Here is a 19,460-nt window from a genome sequence, read left to right as displayed (position 1 = left end):
TCGAGCCCCATACTAAACCTCGTCATATGCATGACCCCCGTGCAGATAATATCTACAAATGCCCTTTCATCTGCGAATTTCATCTTTGTTTTGACTACGGCAGAACCCAAAGAATAGATAGCACTTCCATGATCAATCAGGATCACGGATTGCCAGAACTTTGTCAAATTCCACCATGCTATCTCGAGATTGAGCAAACGCAAATTCTAGGGAAGCAACAAGAACGTCGGGTAACAGATTTCATCTGTCACCCGCCTAAATAATTTTCAGCAATAGATCTCATCTACTACCTAATTATATTATGCAATACCCATACATCTCCATGTATTCTAGATCGAAACCTGCATCTACGCATAGCACGGCTCTTGATGCCACTGTAGGGTAACGCAGCAGAAAACAAAAAAATTCCGACCTATGCACCAGCCCAGGACCACTATGGAGACTGCATACATGGTTTGATCTTTTTCGTTACCGACTCGTAGCGCAGCGGGAAGTAGAGTCGATGACGATCGGCGGTGCAGATCCCCGCAGCTAGGATTTACAACCTCCCAACCGCGAGGATGTATACCCTCATCTGCTCCTTAGACAGCCCTCCGGGAGGCGGTCGAACAGCCCCCCGGACGGTGTCGCGGACAGCCCTTCGGGAGGACCTTCGAAACTCGAACGGTCACTCGGACAGCCCTTCGGGAGGACCTTCGAAACTCGAACGGTCACACGGACAGCCCTTCGGGAGGCACTCACGAACTAAGACCGAAACTACGATCTCTCTACAGAGTTGCACACATACGGTGTCATCTATCCGGCAGGGCTTCGCCATCCAGAACTAGTTCCCACCGGAACCCAGACAGCCTTTCGGCTCTACGAAACTGTTTCGCTGGCAGGAGAGAGAAGCCAGATCATGCATGGCACTTGTATGTGAGAAGGGATGAGTGTGGAGGGCTGCCCCTCCACCTCTATTTATAGGAAATCCCAAGGGGTAGGGTAGTTTCACACAAAAAACCAAAATGCACATGAATGAAGTCCTTCCACAAGGACCTAGGAGTGAAACCAATGAACAAGAGGGTCCCCAAGGGGGGATACCCCATGTGGCCGGCCACACCCCCATGAGGGGCCCAAAAATTGGCTCCTATCCATCCATGTCATCCCCAAGATCTTTTGGAGCAAAGCCCCAAAAGGTGGCTTTCCATAAAGTAACCATAAAGCTGATTTTCACTATTCACGACGACATTTTTCAGCGTCTGGTCGAACTGAAAATATTTATGTGGGCTAAGAACATTTCCAGTACCCACTAAAATGATTTTCAACGCGTTCCGAAACAATTCCGGTTTTAGTGATTTTCATCTGCGAAGCGCATCTGAAGTGGCTCCGGCAGCTCCGGAACATTTCCGGTTTTTATCTCAGAAAATTCCAAAAAGCTTCCAGAATGATTCTGGCATCCTCCAAGAATTATCAGGCCTGTGCCAAAACCGATTTGACTTAATGGTGTATCCCGAAAAGTTGACTTTTCGGTATCATCGAAACTTATCCGATGACCTCTCTCTGCGGTACGATTCCGCTGTCCGAAACTTTTCGGTGTCCGAAACTTTTTCGGTGATTTTCTCTCAGACTCCCTGTCTAGTATTCAGCAGATAGATGACCCTTAAGCGTGTGACCCTATAGGTTCGGTGAAGTATAGACATGACCCGGAACCCCTTCCGATCAATGATCAACATCGGAGCCGTGGACACCCATATTGACCCCTATACCCACACGAATAAATATTCGAGTGAACCTCCAGTTGCCGTGTGCTATTCCTGTTGCTTCGCGATATGTTACAAATACCCGAGGTGAGACATGTTGGCATTCCCGTGGATCAACAACTTGTCCACTATGCTAGTTACCTCGTTACCGGTATTGTTCTCTTTTCTCGTTATCGTGTTCCGGCATCCCCATGATCAAATCACAAAGTGTCTGGCCAGACGATGATGGATACCGTAACACCGAGAGGGCCCAGAGATATCTCTCCATCATCGGAGGAGCAAATCCCAATCTTGCGCTATCAAGTTACTTGACACACTTTTCCATGAACCCGTAAGCCGCCGTAATAGCCACCCATTTACGGATGACGTTTAACAAACCCCAAAGTTCATGAAGCAAGCATGAAGAAACTCGATACTCTCATGGTCTAAGGAATCATGCAAACGTTAACCATCTCTGTGTTATGTACCAATAAACTTGTGACGAATGAATATCATAGCATAACATCAATCCGGGTCGATTCAACACAAATGTTCTCTTAACATTGTGCCCTCAAAGTTGCTGGCATAGACATGCCCATGACCAGGAAAACAGAATCATCATGCAACACTTGAGCTAGTCTTAGAGGCCAGACTAGGAATACTTCTTACCGTTTATTATTCCACACGTGCATATGAGTCTTCCTCCGAGCCTCGTGGAATTGCAGACTCGAGAACCATAGCAGTTATAGCATGGAACATAAACATAATTATGAACTTGGAGATAAATAATATCATTTATTATTGCCTCTAGGGCATATCTCCCACAATGTGACCCAGTCCCGGTATGTGGCTAGGATGGGGCATCCGGCATTAGATGTTAGGATTTGGTGCGATGTCTGTTTGGTATTAGGCTCGGACATTCAGCACCACTGCATCAAGGGGGTAGGAGTAGCGACAGATGTTGCCTAGATGATGGCTTCAGGCTTACTGATGTACTACTTTGTAAGGTCTTTTGTGCTTAATAATTAATAAAGTGGCCGTATGCATCATCCAGATGCAGAGGCCGGGGGTGCATCCTCCTTTTCTAAAAAAATGAACAATTTGATAATTGTAAACAAAATTCAGACAGTAGCTACTACTAATCACCTGTTCTGAGTTCTGCTTCGTAAAACTTAATACTGGAGCATTTATTTTGTGCTTACTTACTGTTAGGTTGTTGATACAACATGTCATCTAGATCCAGTAATGTCGAAAAACAAAGTTTCGGTTCAAGGTAACGAAGATGAGGAGTGTATTTTAAAATCAACATTAGACATTGATCATGTACGAGATCGTTGAGGTGTTTTGGATGGATTTTCAAATTACAAAAATTTGATGCTCGCAGAGATCAACTTTGATGGATTTCTGAAGTTGTCTAAACTGAAGCATGTGACCTTAAGTACACCAAATATCTTGTCAGTGTGACTGATATAAAGAGACAATGTTTGAATTTGTCAACGATTTGCAGAAAGTGTTTGACATTCCTTGTATGCGAGGACAAATCAAGGGTCCCACATGTTACCTCATTCTGTTATATCAGAAACATTGTGTACAACATAGACATATACACATTCGTATACCACAACAGTGCTTAACCAAGGTCCGAATCATAGAGCTCAACAAACTTGAATATTTGATAAAATCAAAGGTGATTCTGAAAAGGTGGTCACAACCTCTTGTGCAGGGATGAGTGCCGATGTTTGTGATGCCGTATAAATAGTGTTCTTTTTGGGATTGTAGAGTTAGATATTGTGGCCTAGCTAGGTTCACAGAGTCGACGTGCAACGGTGCCAAGCGATTTTGCAAGCTAGGATGCCTCTAATCTTTTTTATTGTGCATCACCATGAAGCGTGGTTCAACATGGTCGTCATCCATGTTGCTTTACGGCATGAGCGAATAAACGGAGCATAAAGTGTAAAGTTAAAATGGATTATCTTTTCTTTTGCGTTGTAATACGTGTCTCATTAATAATATAAAGATTCAGTTACAAGCCACGTAAACATCGACATTACATGACTGAAAAGATAAGATAATCCTATACAAAAACCAGCGCCTGACCCTCTCCACTAAGGAAAAGGAGACATATCACCTCTTCACTCGAGCTCGACGCGGCTCCATTGTTGATCAACAGCTTTACGGACATCCAAAGTAGTTTGCCTGAAGCAAAACCATTGTCGTTGAAAGAATCAGACCGGGGCAACGTGTCCCCGACACGCCATCGAACTCCAGAACTGACACCCTTGCATGACTACGACGTCAGAGGAGAAACCAGAACTGTCAGCCTCCAACCACAAACCCGGCACAAAGATGCACCATCTTCCAGCTGTCACCTGCGCAGACAAACGTGTGTGCGTACTTCTGAACGACAAAACCTCCCTGCTCCACCATGACGTTGGAGACAACGCCGCAGCAACGGGGATAAAGCAGAAGGAGAGACACACCTGATGGAGTCACCGCCGCCGCCTCGCTGACACCATCCATGAACCCTAACGTTGTTGATCTGAAGAATCCACGAACACACGATGCCACCAACTCCGAGACGCCGCCATGAAGGACACCGCCGGTGTGGGAGTGGAGTTGAGGCAGATTTATTCGTCCGGGCGCCGCTCCCACCACCCCAACGGTGCACCACGACCTACAAATCCAAACCCTAACTACAGAGCGGAGGAACAGGGTCCCCCCTCCCTCCTGCCGCCGGAGCAGCAGCCGGAGGGAGAGGAGGCCAGCGCCCTCGCCGGTGGAAGAAGATCGCCTCCCTAGTCGCCTCGCCCGTGGCGGCGGCTAGGGTAGGGAACGCTAACGCGATGATTTCTTTTTATCGTAGGAGGCGCGAGCTGGTTCAAAAAATATTTTACAATAGCTTAAAATGTTTTTTAACACAGTACAAACGCTCATACATACGCTATTGTGTAAAATGAAATTTTGTATGATTAAGCTTTAAATGGATTATCATTTTTGACAATAGCTTAAAATAGATTCCTCTTTAGCACCATCGGGTTATGCTCTCGCTGGTCATGATAGTACAAACGCTCATACTACACACTATCGATTTGTTTTTTAGCGATCCACATAGATAGAGGAATCTTTTCAAAAAAAGAAACTACAACTGTTTATGAAAAAATAATATACATGCAAAAAAACTTTTTCTAAAACAATTTAATCGAAAATTTACATTTGTTAATTAACTAATAATTATAAATTAAAAAGCAAAGCCCTTGTCGCCACGCAAAGAGCAAAAGTGCAAAACCCCCTGATAATCCCCCCTCGCCTTTACCGCCCGCGCTGTCCCCAATGGCGATTCCGGAGGAGCTGCGCCGCTACTGGCTGCCGATCCTCCTCGCCGCCGCCGGCTTCCTCTTCCAGCTCCTCGTCCTGCCGAAATCCTTTCCGCCCTCCCACTACGACGGTGAGAGCCCGCTCCCCCGCTCCCTCCTCGCGCTCTCGCACGCGTTCTGAGATTTGTTGGATTGATTGGTTGATTTGGTTGCAGCGCTCGGAATCCCGACGTTTGCGCCGGTCGAGAAGGTGGTCGAGGCATACGAGCTGCTCTCCAGAGAGTGGTGAGCGCGATTGATCCGACTTCACCGATAATTTCTCACTTCAACAGTGTTGTGTGCTTTCTTGGATGGAGTCTGACTGTAGTCGCAGACTCGCAAGTGCAGTCCATGAGTTCTGGTTTGGGCAGTAGACTTGTGATCTGGTCTTGATGTGGCCGGGCATCTGTTTGGAGCTTAACAATTTGGTAGCGTTGGTGTAACTTTTTTATGTTTCATGTGACAAATCTAACAGTTCCATCAGTAGCAAACACGGGCTAGTTTATCTGTTGTGTGTATTGATGGTGCTGACTGACTGTCGGTGCTTGACTAGGCTTTAAATTCCCTGCTCCGTTCTGTTACCAAGATATTGTTTTCTTAGGAGTGATGCTGGTTGCCCATTACTAGCTTTAAAACTTTGCCTGTAGGGTACAGTGTGTATTGGCATCGAGCTCGTGATATGGAATATCAACTTTTAGGTCACAGTTTGGAGTTTAGTATAGGTGACATATAACTCTGATGAGGCCCTGCACATGATTCCATACTTGAAATTGGATTTTTTTTTTGTTGGTTACCATTATGCTTCTTGCCTCTTGCCATGCTTTGTTTTCACACTTTTAATTCATTATTTACAAAAAATTAATGATCCTTTTCATGATGCCAACTTTAGGCTTGCTGAAACAAATGACCGGTCAACTGTTGATATTATAAAGGTGAGAGTCAGAATCCTTAATTACTAGCCTTTGTAATTTCCATGTGCAATACGAAAATATTTCATACAAAGTTTCATGTGTTGTATGCATGGGGGCTGAATTAGCTTTCCACAGTGCACCGAAGCACCTTAAACTGCAATTCCACTATTTGCTTTTCTGTGTACATTAGACAACAACAACAACAACAACAAAGCCTTTAGTCCCAAACAAGTTGGGGTAGGCTAGAGGTGAAACCCATAAGATCTCGCAACCAACTCATGGCTCTGGCACATGGATAGCAAGCTTCCACGCACCCCTGTCCATAGCTAGCTCTTTGGTGATACTCCAATCCTTCAGGTCTCTCTTAACGGACTCCTCCCATGTCAAATTCGGTCTACCCCGCCCTCTCTTGACATTCTCCGCACGCTTTAGCCGTCCGCTATGCACTGGAGCTTCTGGAGGCCTGCGCTGAATATGCCCAAACCATCTGAGACGATGTTGGACAAGCTTCTCCTCAATTGGTGCTACCCCAACTCTATCTCGTATATCATCATTCCGGACTCGATCCTTCCTCGTGTGGCCACACATCCATCTCAACATACGCATCTCCGCCACACCTAACTGTTGAACATGTCGCCTTTTAGTCGGCCAACACTCCGTGCCATACAACATTGCGGGTCGAACCGCCGTCCTGTAGAACTTGCCTTTTAGCTTTTGTGGCACTCTCTTGTCACAGAGAATGCCAGAAGCTTGGCGCCACTTCATCCATCCGGCTTTGATTCGATGGTTCACATCTTCATCAATACCCCCATCCTCCTGCAACATTGACCCCAAATACCGAAAGGTGTCCTTCCGAGGTACCACCCGGCCATCAAGGCTAACCTCCTCCTCACACCTAGTAGTACTGAAACCGCACATCATGTACTCGGTTTTAGTTCTACTAAGCCTAAGCCCTTTCGATTCCAAGGTTTGTCTCCATAACTCTAACTTCCTATTTACCCCCGTCCGACTATCGTCAACTAGCACCACATCATCTGCAAAGAGCATACACCATGGGATATCTCCTTGTATATCCCTTGTGACCTCATCCATCACCAATGCAAAAAGATAAGGGCTCAAAGCTGACCCCTGATGTAGTCCTATCTTAATCGGGAAGTCATCGGTGTCGACATCACTTGTTCGAACACTTGTCACAACATTATCGTACATGTCCTTGATGAGGGTAATGTACTTTGCTGGGACTTTGTGTTTCTCCAAGGCCCACCACATGACATTCCGCGGTATCTTATCATAGGCCTTCTCCAAGTCAATGAACACCATATGCAAGTCCTTCTTTTGCTCCCTATATCTCTCCATAAGTTGTCGTACCAAGAAAATGGCTTCCATGGTCGACCTCCCAGGCATGAAACCAAACTGATTTTTGGTCACGCTTGTCATTCTTCTTAAGCGGTGCTCAATGACTCTCTCCCATAGCTTCATTGTATGGCTCATCAACTTAATTCCACGGTAATTAGTACAACTCTGAACATCCCCCTTGTTCTTGAAGATTGGTACTAATATACTCCGTCTCCATTCTTCTGGCATCTTGTTTGCCCGAAAAATGAGGTTGAAAAGCTTGGTTAGCCATACTATCGCTATGTCCCCGAGACCTTTCCACACCTCAATGGGGATACAATCAGGGCCCATCGCCTTGCCTCCTTTCATCCTTTTTAAAGCCTCCTTCACCTCAGACTCCTGGATTCGCCGCACAAAACGCATGCTGGTCTCATCAAAGGAGTCGTCCAGTTCAATGGTAGAACTCTCATTCTCCCCATTGAACAGCTTGTCGAAGTACTCCCGCCATCTATGCTTAATCTCCTCGTCCTTCACCAAGAGTTGGCCTGCTCCGTCCTTGATGCATTTGACTTGGCCAATATCCCTCGTCTTCCTCTCTCGGATCTTGGCCATCTTATAGATGTCCCTTTCACCTTCCTTCGTGCCTAACCGTTGGTAGAGGTCCTCATATGCCCGACCCCTTGCTTCACCAACAACTCGCTTTGCGGCCTTCTTCGCCATCTTGTACTTCTCTATGTTGTCTGCACTCCTATCCAGGTATAGGCGTCTGAAGCAATCTTTCTTCTCTTTAATCGCCTTCTGGACATCATCATTCCACCACCAGGTATCCTTATCTTCGCTTCTCCTTCCCCTGGACACTCCAAACTCCTCCGAGGCCACCTTACGAATTCAAGTTGCCATCTTCATCCACACATTATCCGCATCCCCTCCTTCCTCCCAAGGGCCCTCCTTAATGACCCTCTCCTTGAACACCTGAGCTACCTCCCCCTTGAGCTTCCACCACTTCGTTCTAGCAACTTTGGCACGCTTATCCCGCTGGACACGAATCCGAAAGCGGAAGTCAGCAACCACCAGCTTATGCTGGGGTACAACACTCTCTCCAGGTATCACCTTACAGTCTAGGCACGCACGCCTATCTTCTCTTCTCGAGAGGATGAAATCAATTTGGCTAGAGTGTTGGCCACTACTAAAAGTCACCAGATGTGATTCTCTCTTTCTAAAGAGGGTGTTAGCTACAATCATGTTGTAGGCTAGAGCAAAGCTTAAGACATCTTCTCCTTCTTGATTCCTGATGCCATAGCCAAAGCCCCCATGCGCCCCTTCAAAACCTGTGTTAGATGTACCCACGTGGCCATTGAGGTCTCCTCCTATGAAGAGCTTCTCACCAATCGGTACACTCCTAACCATGTCTTCCAGGCCTTCCCAGAACTCCCTCTTGGTGTTCTCATTGTGGCCTACTTGCGGGGCATACGCGCTGATAACATTGAGAACCAAGTCCTCAACTACCAGCTTGACCAGGATAATCCGGTCCCCACGTCTCTTGACGTCTACCACTCCATACTTGAGGCTCTTGTTGATCAAGATGCCTACGCCATTTCTGTTTGCAGCCGTCCCCGTGTACCACAGCTTGAAGCCGGTATCGTCCACCTCCTTCGCCTTCTGTCCTCTCCATTTGGTTTCTTGGACGCAAAGGATATCAACCCCTCTCCTCACCGCTGCATCAACTAGCTCCCGAAGCTTCCCTGTCAGAGACCCTACGTTCCAGCTACCTAAGCGAATCCTCCTAGGCTCGGCTAGCTTCCTTACCCTTCGCACTCGTCGAGTCAAATGCGAAGACCCTTGCTCATTTTCCACTACATCCGGGCGCCGATGTAGCGTGCCACTAAGGATGCGACGACCCGATCCTCGCTCACTTGCCACCGTATCCGGATCAAGATACGGCGCGCCACTTGGGGGGTGACGGCCCGGCCCTTGCCCATTTTCCACCACACCCGGGTTACGATGTGGCGCGTCGCTGAGAGGGTTACGCCCCAACGAAAATCTTTTGGGTTTCATCTCCATAAGAGTGGCTGAGTTTTTACGTTGGCTCGCCAAGCCTATCACAACCCTCCTCCTTTACCCGGGCTTGGGACCGGCTATGTTGAGACAACATAGGCGGAGTTTTTCTGTGTACATTACTTCCACTTTATTACGTTTGCTTCAGTAACATGTACATTACTTATTTGGTCCCTGTAGTTTCTATTTAAAGTTCCAACTAATGGAATTGCATAAACAACTTTATAGTTCTGTGGTGTTTCATACAGATCCGTTATGCGTATGAGCTGCTGACAAATCCAGTTTGGAAGCGGGACTATGATCTTTTTGGTCTGGATCATCATACGGTGATCTCCCTCCTCCCCTCCCTCTATGCGTGCGTCTCTGCGGGAAGGATTTTTCTTTTCTTCCTTTCTGATCTAACCCTTAGTTTGCAATTTTCATCATGGTAGGATATCTTCGAGAGAGTCAAAGAACAATATCAAAAAGAGCACTTCCTGAAAATAGATCTACCTTTGTTAAAAGATTCTTTAATTCGTAAGTTCTAGCCATCTAATTATGATAAGAAATGATGTTTTCCTTTTGATGTCTTGGACATAACACCATTTCCGTTCCATAGATTCGACCGGTCATGCCTTCAATGTAATCACACGTGACTCATTGATGTCTGCTATTGCTGAAGATTACCCGTTGCTCATACAGGTAAGTTAGAAGGCCGTAACTTCATCAATTTAACTTTCCAGTGCTGTATTTACGTTATATTTGCATGATTCTTGAGAACATCTTTTTGTTGGAAGTTGGCAAAAAAGAAATCCTGACTACCAGCTGTATTTTTTTCCCTACTGTGCAGGTTTATTCAAAGGGGAGTCCTCGCTGCGCTCAATTTTTTGAGTACTGGAAGCAAATTGGTCTGTTTATCATGTTGCCTCGCTTGCCATTTTTTGCATTGCACTCTTTAACAACATATTTGTACACTGCATGAAAAGATCAGTATGGTCAAAGTATTAGCTGTGGAGAAACAGAGCAGCATTGGTTTTTTCTGTTTCCAATCCCTCTTATAGCATTTGGTAATATTTAAGGATGATGGGTAAAAATGGAGGTGTAAAAATTGGGATCTGTAGCATTGTTCATGGAAGTATTTTTGCTGAAATGAGCGTTTGCTACTTTCTAGCATTGCATTTTAAACTGAAGTTGTAACCATTATCTTTGAGCAGCAATTTTGTGGATCTGTTGGCAGCTGAGTTGATGGCATTTTCCATTCTCCCAAATATTATGCTATTGTTGACAACTCAACATAACTACAGCTTCTGTCTCATAATGCAAAAAATTGAAGTTTATATAGAGAACTCTCTTGTGGATTAAATATACCTCACTTTCCATTCTTGTCTCTGACAAAATATTTGTTTCATGATCTAGACACTCGACTGGATGGCGTGGCCAACACTGCTATGGTAGAACTTGGTGATGTGCAACTGGCGGGGTATTTTGCAGAAAAAAGGTTCTCTCAACAGCCATTTTTCCGCAATGGTATGTCAAGATAACATGCCATTTACAGTTAAAAGAAAAAAGATAGCATGCCATTTTCAATCATAAGATGAAAATAAGTAAGCACTTTTAGCTATTATCAGTGCAAGTGCAGCACATGGAAATGTTTATTTTAGGTGTTCTTAGTTCTGGATTTTTGTCAGAATGAGTAGGTTCATAGTTGGTAAAGTGGTCTTGTGCGAATTTAATATGACAAACTTGATTTGCTATTGGGAATAATGTGTAAGCCAAAGAGTATTCAAGACAACTGGTAGGTTCATCATTTCGTGCCAAGGATGGAGGGATCTTTTTTCTACTGATGAACAACAACAACAACAACAACAACAACAACAAAGTCTTTAGTCCCAAACAAGTTGGGGTAGGCTAGAGGTGAAACCCATAAGATCTCGTGACCAACTCATGGCTCTGGCACATGGATAGCAAGCTTCCACGCACCCCTGTCCATAGCCTCTTTGGTGATACTCAACAAAAATACTTCCTATAATTTTGCCCAGATATTAATATTTAGTAGCTGGAATTTTGAACATTACATGTCCTTTGTATTATGTTTTAGAAGAAAAAAAGACTTTGTCCTGTTTAATGTTCTTTACTACTCCTATATATATTGTCCCATGCAGGTATACCAGCTCTTGTTGCATATCCTGCTAACTGCAGAAGTCCATCCTGTTATATGAGGTAACTGTTCTAATCAGATGCCAGAGTATTAATTAAAGAAATAATAAGAGTGTGACTCGTCTATTCCTGTTAATTGTTTACGACATGTCTATTTCAATCAATTCCAAAGATATGACCTCAATATAACCATTTCTTGTACCCAGGTACCCAGGTGAGCTAACTGTGGATTCTGTTGTCAACTGGGTGGCATCATCAATTGTTGGTTTACCTCGGATCTTGTACTACTCAAAGGAGACACTGGTAAGGTTTATGACTGTCTCTTTTTTTGGTTTCTTTTGTTCGTATTTATGCGGATGTTCTCAGGAATCATATGAAATCACAGTAATCAGTAGTACAGCATGCAAACAGTTTGTGTTAGCTAATGGAGTACAGACCTAATGAATGTTATATACTCCCTCCGTCCCATATTAAGTGTCGCTCAAACGGATGTATCTAGCACTGAAATACGTCTAGATACATTTGTTTCAGCGACACTTAATATGGGACGGATCAAGTATGAAATTGCCTTCTTGGCTCCTGAGATAGGTTTGTCATTATGCTAGTTAACTGAATGTTCTCGACGCTTACATCTAGGTACTAGTTTGGAGCTGAGGTTGTATGACCTCCTAGTTGGTGGAATTCAGGACTCAGTTCCGTCTTCACTTGTTTATCTGCAACAGCAAGTCCTAGTCTTATGGCATCATTAATTTATTATGTTGCATTATCCTAACCTATGGCGCCACAAGTACAATAGCCAATGAGTACACTCCTGTATCCATGATTCCTGTTGTTCATAATTTGCTGTGCTGTCTGTTTTTATTCTAGAATTGCACTTTAGTTAGATAGATTTTTACCTGAGAGGGACTGCGCCTCTAATGCAGAGCTTATATCATTTCAGGGACCCCAGTTCATTGGGAAGAGTAGCCATCATAAGGTACAATAGATTTGCCGCTTTTGTTTTCATATACATATGCCCGTGCATCTGTGCTATCTGCCTTACTTATTACTTGCACCCTTTTCAATATGCACGTGGAGCACATGCATACAATCATAAGTCCATAGCTATAATCTAGTCATGCCATCTTTTGTGTGTGCGGCATAGGTCAAGGCTATCTTTTTCTCAAGCACTGGGGAGCGTGCGGCTCCATTCCTTCGCCAAGCTGCCCAAGAGTATTCGAGCTATGCATCTTTTGCATTTGTCCTATGGAAAGAAGAGGAATCCCAGATCTGGTGGAATTCGTACGTTCTTTACTTCTTTATGTACAATATATGTTGTTCCTTCTTATTTGTGCCTGCATTGGTATTCATATAATGGTATAATTGTTTCTACTGAATGCATGTTTTGATAAGTAAATTTGGAATTTCTTCAGTTGATACAAGCTGTTCGAATATTTTTAAGCATTGTGAAACCTCATCCATATCTAGCTAACTATGCAAACTGCAGTTTTGTGTTTCAGTAAATTATTTATGGTAGCTATATGGCTACTAGCCAATATTTGTTTGGTCTGGAAGAAGGAATATGATATATTAGCCAAGAAATTGGCTTGATTAACTAGGGCACATGCACGAACTTGGTCATGCATGAAATTGGCTTGATTAACTAGGCCAAGAAATTGGTTGTGCATGGGTTACATTGAAGTCGACCAGGTGAAGAGCTAAGCCACGGACATTGTGTTTTTGAGCAATTTCACTGTTTTTCTGAAGATAGTTAGGGCAGTCTGAACACTGCATGCTGAAATCGCAGATAGCAGCTTTCTAACAGTAAAAAATGTGATTTCCAGAAAATTTGTGAAGCAAAACACATCTTTTGCTAAGTACGGCAAACCATATTTCCATGTGGAATCGGCTACGCCTATTAGTACTTTGGTGTTTCATTTAAGAAATCATGTTTATCAGTACTTTCTTGTCTCTGCTCAAGCAGATTAGGAGTGGAATCGGCTCCTGCACTTGTTTTCTTGAAGGGGCCAGGTGCCAAGCCTGTTGTATACCATGGCAAGCTTCTATCCCCTATTTATCCTTTTGATTTTATGCAGTGAAGTCAGACCAAACTGATTATTTACCTCCAATTCAGGAACTTTTAGTAAGTCCGAGTTCACAGAGATAATGGAGGAGCATAAGCACCAAGGTATTATTAAAATTTGTCTGCGAATCAGCAGTATACCGGATTGCCATTTTTACTAAGAGAACCTGTGTGCTTTTTCAGTAATACTCACTTCATTCTTTTCTTGATTAGAACTCCAGCAGCTAAGAAGTGACACATCTTTGGATCTTGGTTGTGATGCTAGAGGTCATTCACGCGCTGGGAAAGAAATAATGATATGGTATTGTGTAATAGCTGCAGGTCGCCCTGGTGTAGAATTAAGTAAAAAGAGACAAGTAAGTTTCTATAAGATGGGTGCAATAACAAGTTGGTGGAGTTATCCCTCCCGAACCAACTTGATCATTCGTTAGAAGTTTGCCAACTTATATTGCTTTTGGAACTTGAAACTTCTTCAGATTTTGAGGAAGGCCCAGGACCAACTACTCAGTGCTGCTGGTGAAAGTGCTACTGGGAATTTGGAAAATTTAGTAGAGGTAGCAAGTGCTGCAACTGCCTTAAAAAATGACAGGCTGACCTTTGTTTGGTTGGATGGAGAATTACAGAAGGTAGACTGCTTCACAAATTTCATTTTCATTTTTAATATACATTTTTTAAGCTTGTGGTGCTGGACTTGCCGTTTGGTGATATGCCCTAGAAGGCCACATATTCTGTTTTTATTTGTTTATCAAGTTTTGAGTTGCTAACCACATATGCTACCTGGTCACATGTTCTTTCTTTAGCTACCACTTCCTCTTTGTTTTCACAGTTGTGGTTTACCTTATTGGTCCAAAATAATCTGTATTGGCAATAACTCTCTTGTTTTTTCGTCTGAAATGTTCTATTCACATAAAATGATTAATAGTGTTTTTTCTGTTAGTTTTCCATATCTCAAAAATAGGGCAACACGATTTGTTATTCAGAATTTGCGGGAGATGCGTTGAAATTTTAAGGGTAACCAATGGTCACTTGAGTGTAAGGAAATCTCAAAGGATACACTAGCTATTGCCTACTAGTACTAGTACTAGATATGACTTTTGCTCTGCTTTCCTGAATTAGTTGAGATATGGGCATATTTATCTGCTTCAGTTCAGATAAATATGTGTTTCATGGGTTCTCTCACCACCTCATATCCAGGTTCCAGGTCCATGGCATTACATTAGACTACAACATGACCAGCTTACGGATAAGAATCGTAGCCTCTAGTATGTAGAACAGTACTTGATCTGATTGAAGAGGGCCTCTCGAGTAATATGATTTTGTAGCGCATGCCTCATTAAAACCCTGAAATGTGCCCTCACTGTATATGCAAAGTTTATCCATGTTTTGGTTCTTTTATCATATGCAACATACCCTCCTATGTTAGTGATTAATCTCTGTTAGAAATTAAGCGATCCTTTCATGTGCTTATTAGCTACAAATCCTGAAAGGAGCATTTTCCGCCTTAGTGGAATAATGTCCATTTAAGTGTATATTCTCGAAATTCTACAATGGTTGGTGATGTTCTGCAATGAAATGATGATGTATATCACTGGAATCAGAGTATTTGGAACTTTTTAGGCCCTAGCTTCAGCAAATGGCTGAGTCATGACATCCTCAATTCTGAACAATCAAACAAGCTTGTAAATTTGAATAACAGTACCCTTTTTACAGAAAATTTGTGCCTTCTACCTTGCCACTGATTACCATGGAGCCTGTGGTCCTAGAGGTTTTGAAGATGACAATGATAAGCCTGAAGTATTCATTGTCCGTTTCCAAAGAAATGCAACATACGAGGCGTTGAAAGCCGACAAAAAGAATAATCTTATAGAGACTCTCCAAGGACAGGACACTCCTGATGCCTCCCAGCTAGTGGCTAGGTATAATGGCCCGGATGGAATTCTGGAGGTGCGTAATTCACTGGTTTATTATTTTACATATATGGTCAAGTCATGCAGCTTAAAATCCATTTTTAATTGCTTATTTTGGCAGATAAACAAGTGGGTCTCTCAGATTATCAAAGATGGAGATACTAGAGAAATTCCTTACTTTGTAAGTCTCTTAAAGCATGTTCCTTTTGAGCTTTCTCTAGCATGTCTTCTGAAGTTAAGCACTACTTTCTGAAGACATAACATATCCCCTTAAATAGAAAAACCCTAATATGGAACAAAATTAAATGTGGACTTGGCACCAAGAATACTGAAGATGCCTTAACTCACTTGGCACAGGAGACATGAACCGTTAGATCGGGGTGCAAACTTTGATGCACTAGCTAAGTGTCCCATGTGTTGCTATGGATGTCTCTTCCCCACCCTTACTACAGTATTTCTTCTGCTCCTTCTCTTTCCATCGACCATTGTGCACCCTCCCATGTATGTTTCTCCCCCGCACGTCTCCTTCTCCACCCTCACCGTGCAAGAGTACAAGGTGTAATCTTCCTCCTCCATTCATGACTTTTTGGTTTTGTCGGTGCATGTCTCAGTATGGTGTACATGTGCTTTTCCAACAGCGTCAAACAATGACTACCTACCACTGCCCCTTTCGACTATAGCACACCCTTTCAGATAACTTCCTCCTTGCAATTGGACATCGTGTGATGTTTCTTCTCTCCTCCATTTATGCCCGTGTTGTTGCATCATCTTCCACTCCACCACAAGTCTTCTCTAACTATGCATGTCTCAATATTCATACCAAGTAATTCACAGGCATTTTTAGAAACATCTAATGTTACTTCTTGTTGAATTGCAGTCAGGAACATGAATTTACATAAATGATTATTCCCAACTTACATAACCAAATCACATTAAACCAACAGAGAAGGATCCAGAAATCTTGCATTATTAAACACATTGTGTACGCAGCTCCGGCAGCCTCCTTGTGATGTGATGTGTGATGATCACTAGCAGCCACTGTTCCATAGCCTTACAACACCATCTTTTGGAGCCATGCTTGGTACGGATACACTGTTTGATAACGCATGCAGGAGTGAGTACCGCGGGCGTTGAACCCACACCTTGCCGCAACCCACAACCATGCCCTGACTCCACTGATAGAGACCGTGCTCATCAGTTATCCTGGAACCTAAGGATGATATTGGGTACTGCAGTAGTGTCAGTTGTCCTGAGGCCTCTCAACTTCAGCTGACGTGAGCCTAAAGGCTGTGAGGTTGAAACAGTGAAGATAAACTCTTCCAAGCCTGGATGGATTGCTGAATCATCCGAAGGCTAATCCGAGAAAACCAAGCTTGCTCTGTATTTAGTTGCCAACAATAGTAAAATTCTGCAATGAACACCAATGGTAAATGTATAAGTGATTGTGGGTTGAGCACCAGTCACATTGTTAAACATATTTTTTTTCATTAAACTATTAGATGATAATGTTTTCAGAGAAATTATTTTGTCTGAAGTGCAATATTTGTCGAACAATTATTCATCCATTATGCTGTCCTTTTTCTGTATCTAGACTTCCAAGGTACCAGATCTTGTACCCGAAGAAACAAATAAGGAATGGTTAAGCGGTACCAAAGGTATCCGCTCGGCAGGGAAAAGTTTAAAAGAGAGGGTTCAGAACAGTGGCTTCAGTTTCAGAGATTACTTAACTGACCCAAGGATTGGTCCAGCTTTGCTGATGCTTGCATGCATTTCATGGGGAACAATATGGTTCAAGAATATCCAATCAGCTCAGAAGACTCCAAAGGTAAGTACTTGTTTGATTTACCAAGTCAAATAATATCCACTTGCATTCTTTACTGATCCAAACAAGCATTCGCTCTGCTCAGCTTTCACATTTGTTGCTCAAGCTGATTACAGCTAAACGACAATATAGTATTGCATGAACCATTCATGAGCAATAATCGTAAACTACAATATCATTTTCCCTGACATTGGCATGAACCATTCACGAGCAATAGTCGTAAACTGCAATATCATTTTCCCTGACTTGTAGCATGGAAGGAAATACGGAGGCCAGCAATACAATCACCCACAGTGTCATGGTTTGCTGTTCATTCTTCCAATAAAACATCAACACAATGGCGTTTGATGTTAAGCTTTGACTCGGAGTTAACTGAGTATTATATAGTTCAGGAAGTGTTTACGCTAGTTTTGCAAAGTTTGGGCTGAATTCTGACCGTATATTATGTCTTTCAGGACGAAGCTCCTAAAGACAAGACCGACAAACGTCGCCGTCCAAAGCTTAGCACGACACTCTTTGGTCAACCTGAATCCAGCGCGGATCCTGAACCCAGAGATGCTCGTCAGTGGGAGATAGAGGACTCAGATTCAGACTGACGAATCGTAACCCAACATTGAGGTTAAACTCGGCTAAATATCTTAGTTGAGCGATGGGGCTAAATTAGCTTAGTGCCTAACAAAGCATAGCCAGTCTGAAAAATGCTGGATCATATATCTGATCTTTATTGCTGTATATTTTTTTGCATGGATCTATCCATCTGCTTGGAAGCTGGCATAGGCCTCTCAGATTCTCAGGGAATGTATTGTTAAAGTTCTTAAATTTTTGTTCGGAGGTTGTGAAGTTGGGGGTGGAAGAGGTGAATGGACGACGAACACCTCACCACCCCCACAAACTCCATACACATGGATAGTAAGGATGAGTTACATCACAAGCCTGTGTTGGAACACTGTACTATATATACTGAATAAATAGGATTGCCTGTTTAGGTTCCACTTGGAAAAGCTGAGATTTTGCATAAGTTTCATGAAACTATTCTCCCATTTCACAATATATAACGTTAAAAAAGTGATGCCTAACTCCTCAATTGATATATATAGAAAATATTACTGAAAATGATTAGCACAATTACCCCTATGGTGAATATGAGTAATACAAAAATTATGTTCTCCCACACTATCGTTGATCTCACAAACCAAAAAAGGAATATTCGAATTCTAATTTGTTGCTCTCCATGCTCTTGATCATTGACATCGCTTCCAGACAGACGGATTCAACTTCAACAGGAAGGTTACACCATTGTAATGCGAGAGAATCCTTAAATGATTGCCAAAATTTCGGCATCAAGAACGTCATTGCATGTGTGTAGATGTCAACATGAACTGAATATGATGGAGTCCTCATGATCTTGAAGTATCATCCATGCACCGGCTGTCCCGTCAAGAACGGAACCATCGGTATTCAGTTTCACGTGACTAGGAAGCAAAGGAATCCGTGGCGAGAAAGCATCGACAATAGTGTTATTGCATGTGGATCTTGTGAGCGGGAAGCAGTTGTGTGCTACTGTTTTACCTCAACATGATGAACATGCCTCCAAGGATTGCAAAGATGCAAGGTAATTAGAAAGGAATCTGGTAGATACAGTCACTAGAGGGACAGTCTTCTCATGTACCAATTAGTTTCTGACATGCCAAATCCTCCATAGCAGCAGCAGCAACGAACTTGCATACATTCGTCAAGCTCGCACACCAGCTGGATGAACCACTCATCCCCTACAAGTTGTATCTTTATAACATACGGCATTTCCCATTCAGAGGCCATGGCTCACCACAAACGCTTAGTACAAAAAAACATGAACCGTGTCATGTTCAACTCCACATACTAGGCAAGTAGTCGTTGCCTCTAAATTGCTCTTATGTTTATTGCACCAGGTTGCCAGGAACCTGTCGCTAACTGCCAAACGAAGGTATGAACTGATCAGATGGCCTTACATCCCTTACGGCTCACAGCTCCCATATGGCCGAGAGCTAGCATAAACGACCGAGTCACCGAGAAGCTCATTAGAAGATAAGCGGTAGGCACTCTTAACAAAAAAGTATCCTCACTTTTTTTTTTCTGACGGACATGCAACAAAATCATCACCTGCCCTTGGTGAGGGTCCAAT

The 19,460-nt window shown here is 43.2% G+C and overlaps 1 protein-coding gene across 1 annotated transcript; it reads left to right on the top strand.

Moving 5' to 3' along the window:
- The first annotated feature begins 4,977 nt into the window (after window positions 1–4,977).
- On the top strand, window positions 4,978–18,300 carry LOC123051982 (uncharacterized). Its single transcript, XM_044474997.1, has 20 exons — window positions 4,978–5,163; window positions 5,248–5,317; window positions 5,961–6,003; window positions 9,621–9,698; window positions 9,804–9,888; window positions 9,971–10,053; window positions 10,202–10,259; window positions 10,768–10,878; window positions 11,514–11,571; window positions 11,715–11,811; window positions 12,449–12,484; window positions 12,653–12,789; window positions 13,472–13,542; window positions 13,622–13,675; window positions 13,784–13,926; window positions 14,047–14,196; window positions 15,281–15,514; window positions 15,599–15,658; window positions 17,069–17,302; window positions 17,755–18,300. The coding sequence occupies exons 1-20, from the start codon at window positions 5,049–5,051 to the stop codon at window positions 17,893–17,895; spliced, it is 2,058 nt and encodes a 685-aa protein (XP_044330932.1). The 5' UTR covers window positions 4,978–5,048; the 3' UTR covers window positions 17,896–18,300.
- The last annotated feature ends 1,160 nt before the right edge of the window (window positions 18,301–19,460 follow it).

The sequence above is a fragment of the Triticum aestivum genome, chromosome 2D (genome assembly GCF_018294505.1).
Source record: "Triticum aestivum cultivar Chinese Spring chromosome 2D, IWGSC CS RefSeq v2.1, whole genome shotgun sequence".
Taxonomy (NCBI): Eukaryota; Viridiplantae; Streptophyta; class Magnoliopsida; order Poales; family Poaceae; genus Triticum; species Triticum aestivum.
Note: the sequence above shows the minus strand (reverse complement) of the source record. Positions and strands in the feature narration are given on the sequence as shown.